Below are 3483 nucleotides of genomic sequence, written 5' to 3' on the forward strand. Positions count from 1 at the left end.
TCTCTCTCTCTCTCTCTCTCTCTCTCCCACACACACACACAGACACTCAGTCACTCACACTCACACACACTCAAACTTGTGAGTCCTTGAGGACAAAGGCATGTTGTTGGTAGGACAGAAATGATGGAGTATCATAAGTGCCGGGTCCTCTGCTGGAGCCTGACAAGTTACATGGTACCTTTTGTGTATAAGGAGAAAGAGGTCCAAGCCTGAATCTACAGCTGTTAGTGAGAGCTCTGAGCTACAGGGAGTCCGTTCTGTAATCTACGAGTCCCCTAAGTAGCGTAGCACTGGCCTCTACTGACAGTTTCAGGAACGATACCATTCACAGAATGACTTTGCTGTCTCTGTAGATTGAGCTTCTGCTTCAGTATTTGAAGAATGACCCCAGGAAAGCTGTGAAGAGACTTGCTGTTCAGGATCTGAAGCTGCTTGCTAGTAAGACACCACACACATGGAGTAAGGAGAACATTCAGGTACGTACTACTTAAGAAAAAGAAATGCTGAATGACCTAAGCCAGGGTGGCATGGGTCAGATGAAGCTTCTGCCTTTAATACTTCACAGTGAGACAGCTGACACCCCGGAGAGATGAACTCAAACCAGAGTGACGTCCCTGTAAAGCTTTGTCTTGACATGTATAGTTTACTTCCTCTGTCATCAGACATTGTCTTGCTTATTTGACATCTGAATGTGTTCCCACGAGTGCAGATGACATTCAAGGCCAGGAGACACCAGATGCTTCTGGAGCTGGGCTTAAAGGAAGTTGTGAGCCACCCAGTGTGCAGAACCAAGCACAGGTCCTCTGCAAGTTACTCTCAACTACTGATCCATCACTGTAGCCCTTGCCTCCTCCCACCCCAAGATACATGTGTTTTTAAAAAAGAAGAAAGAGCCGGGCAGTGGTGGCACACACATTTAATCCCAGCACTTGGGAGGCAGAGACAGGCAGATTTCTGAGTTTGAGGACAGCCTGGTCTACAGAGTGAGTTCCAGGACAGCCAGGGCTACACAGAGAAACCCTGTCTCAAAAAAAAAACAAAAACAAAAACAAAAACAAAAACAAAAAACCAAGAAAACAAAAAGAAAAAAGAAAAGAAAAACCAAAGGTAGCTGTAAGACAGTAGTTCTCTACCTGTGGGTCATAACTCCTTTGGTGGTCGAAAACCTTTACAGGGGTCACTAAGACCATTGGAAAAATACGGATTTCTACAGTACGATTCATAGCAATAGCATAATTACAGTTATCAAGAACAGTAAAAATAATTGTATGGTTGGAGGTCACCATAACATGAGGAAATGTATTAGAAGGGTCGCAGTGTTAGGAAGGTTGAGAACCGCTGGTCTGAAATCTTTTGCCATTAGAATCCATAATCTGGAGTCTCGTTTCCTGAAGGGAAGAAGAGAGTTTAGTCTGTTCTGGATATAACATGGCCAGTGTGACCATGAACACAACAGCCTTGGTTCCTTGACCAAGAGCTGCACAAATAATAGATGTGAAAGCGGGAAGGGGACAGGATAGAGAAGGGCTCGGAAGGGATAGGTGGGTGTACAAAAGGATGACAGGTGAGTGTGTTGATACAGTACTGTGTACACGAGAGGGTAACAGGTGACCATCCTCATACTGTGTTGTGTACACGAGAGGGTAATGGGTGACCATCCCCATACTGTACTGAGTACATGAGAGAGTACTGTATTATGTGTACAAGAGAGTAATGGGGGTGTGTATACATACTGTGTGGTGTACACAAGAGGGTTACAGGAAGGTATGTTCATACTGTATTGTGTATATGAGAGGGTAATGGCTGCTGTGTATGTTCATAATGTATTGTGTATACATATGAAATTATCAAACATTAAAAGAAAAGAAAAAAACTCAAGGAGAACGCCCAGATGTGGTGTATGCCTCCAATTCCAGGTAGGAGCCAGGTGGATCAGCGTTGGCTACACAGTTTGCATCCAGAAAACACTGTATGGGAGGAAAGGCATCCACTTGGGGACATTAAGGACATCTGTGTCTAGAGACCAGAGGGCTGATGCTACCAACTTTAGAGTCGCCGCTGTGTATGGGTGAGTGCTAGGGAGAGAACATGACAGAATGGTAAAGTGAGAGACACCAGCTGAAGAGCCTGATAGGAGCAGTTTATGTGGTGAGAGAGGTTGCAAAGCTGATCTAGCCTTCTCTCTGCCATGGATAGAATTATGTGAAGCTTCTCAGCTCCAGAATGTCTCTTCTAAGTGAAGTCATTGATGTATGAACCTTAGATCTGACTATGTTTTTATATGAAAGTTCTTTACAATAAATAATTAATAGATTACAATCAGGCACGAGATACTGTTGCTTCTGGCCTGTTGGTTGAGAGGGGTGCGTTGCACAAAGGATAGAGCCAGTGTTGTCTTTGTCAGTGTGATATGGTTCTGCTGCTTGCTGTCAGGGGCCTGGGAAAAGGAACCCTGCTTCAGATTGAGGGAGCTGGCTGGGAACAGAGGCAGATTACAAGGGCAGAGTTCTGGAGTAGATGACACTGGAAGGGCTTCCAGTACGAGTTGTTGGTTCTGCCTACTTCACACAGGAGCAGAAGGACAGGGTAATGTCCTGACATAGGTAGTGGGTTGGCAAGTGGTACCAACTGAAAAAATACCTTGTGATTTACTCAGTTACTTTCACATTTATTTGTCTGTTTGGGTGGAAGGGCTGTGTGTGCACATGGAGGTCAGAGGATAGTAAGTGGCTTATGGGAGTTGGTTCTCTCCATCCATCATGAGGCTGCTAGGGACTGAACACTCATCAAGATTGATGGCGAGTGTCTTTAACCATTGAGCATCTCCCCAGCGTTGTCTGTTTATTTTAGTTAGGAAAGAATAGTGACTGGATAAGAATGAGAGAGAAGAGGTTTGCAGAAGCCGGAACTCTCGGGGTACACTCAGGCAGAGGGTTGCCAGGAGTTGCCAGGTTAGAGCGCAGCAGTGTGTGGTGTGTGGCAAATGTGTTTGAAGTTATCTGAAAGCTACACGATGGGTAAGGTAACTCTGGGCTGTTCCTCTTCCTGGGCGTCAGTAGAATTGGAGCTATGATGTAATAAAATGGACTGGGTGCCTTTTGTCGTCCTGGGCTGTAGCACGTAGAAACACTCACAGACGTTAGCTGTTTCCTGGGGCACAGCTAGTGTGCTACACGGAGTCTGAGACCGCCTCCAGGAATCCCATCACTGTGGTCATCACAGTGACCTTTTCTGCCTCTTTGTGAGTCGGTTGGATATTCTTGACATGGAAGTCTGTAATATATTTGCTGTATTCTTAATATTGTAGGTCTCTGTGTGTCCCCCATGCCTGCTTTCTTTCCGGGTGGTTTGTTTTGGCGTGCTGGGCTTGAATTCAGCACCGCAGTGCCCTGCATTGTGCTTGCAGTCTTCACTTACTGGAGCTTGGGTTGGTTGGTGCTGGTTTTTTGTTTTCTTTTGGTTTGGTTTGGTTTTTTGTTTTTT

General features: G+C 45.4%; 1 protein-coding gene across 2 annotated transcripts in view; it reads left to right on the forward strand.

Annotated features, from left to right (window-relative positions):
- Ints7 (integrator complex subunit 7) overlaps positions 1 to 3483 on the forward strand; it is a 53154-nt gene that overhangs the window by 21295 nt on the left and 28376 nt on the right. For both annotated transcript variants that reach the window (XM_031339025.1, XM_031339033.1), the window contains one exon: positions 354 to 476. In XM_031339025.1, coding sequence (XP_031194885.1) covers positions 354 to 476 — 123 coding nt within the window. The remainder of the gene's footprint in view (positions 1 to 353; positions 477 to 3483) is intronic.

Source organism: Mastomys coucha, unplaced genomic scaffold (assembly GCF_008632895.1).
Source record: "Mastomys coucha isolate ucsf_1 unplaced genomic scaffold, UCSF_Mcou_1 pScaffold1, whole genome shotgun sequence".
NCBI classification, from domain to species: Eukaryota; Metazoa; Chordata; class Mammalia; order Rodentia; family Muridae; genus Mastomys; species Mastomys coucha.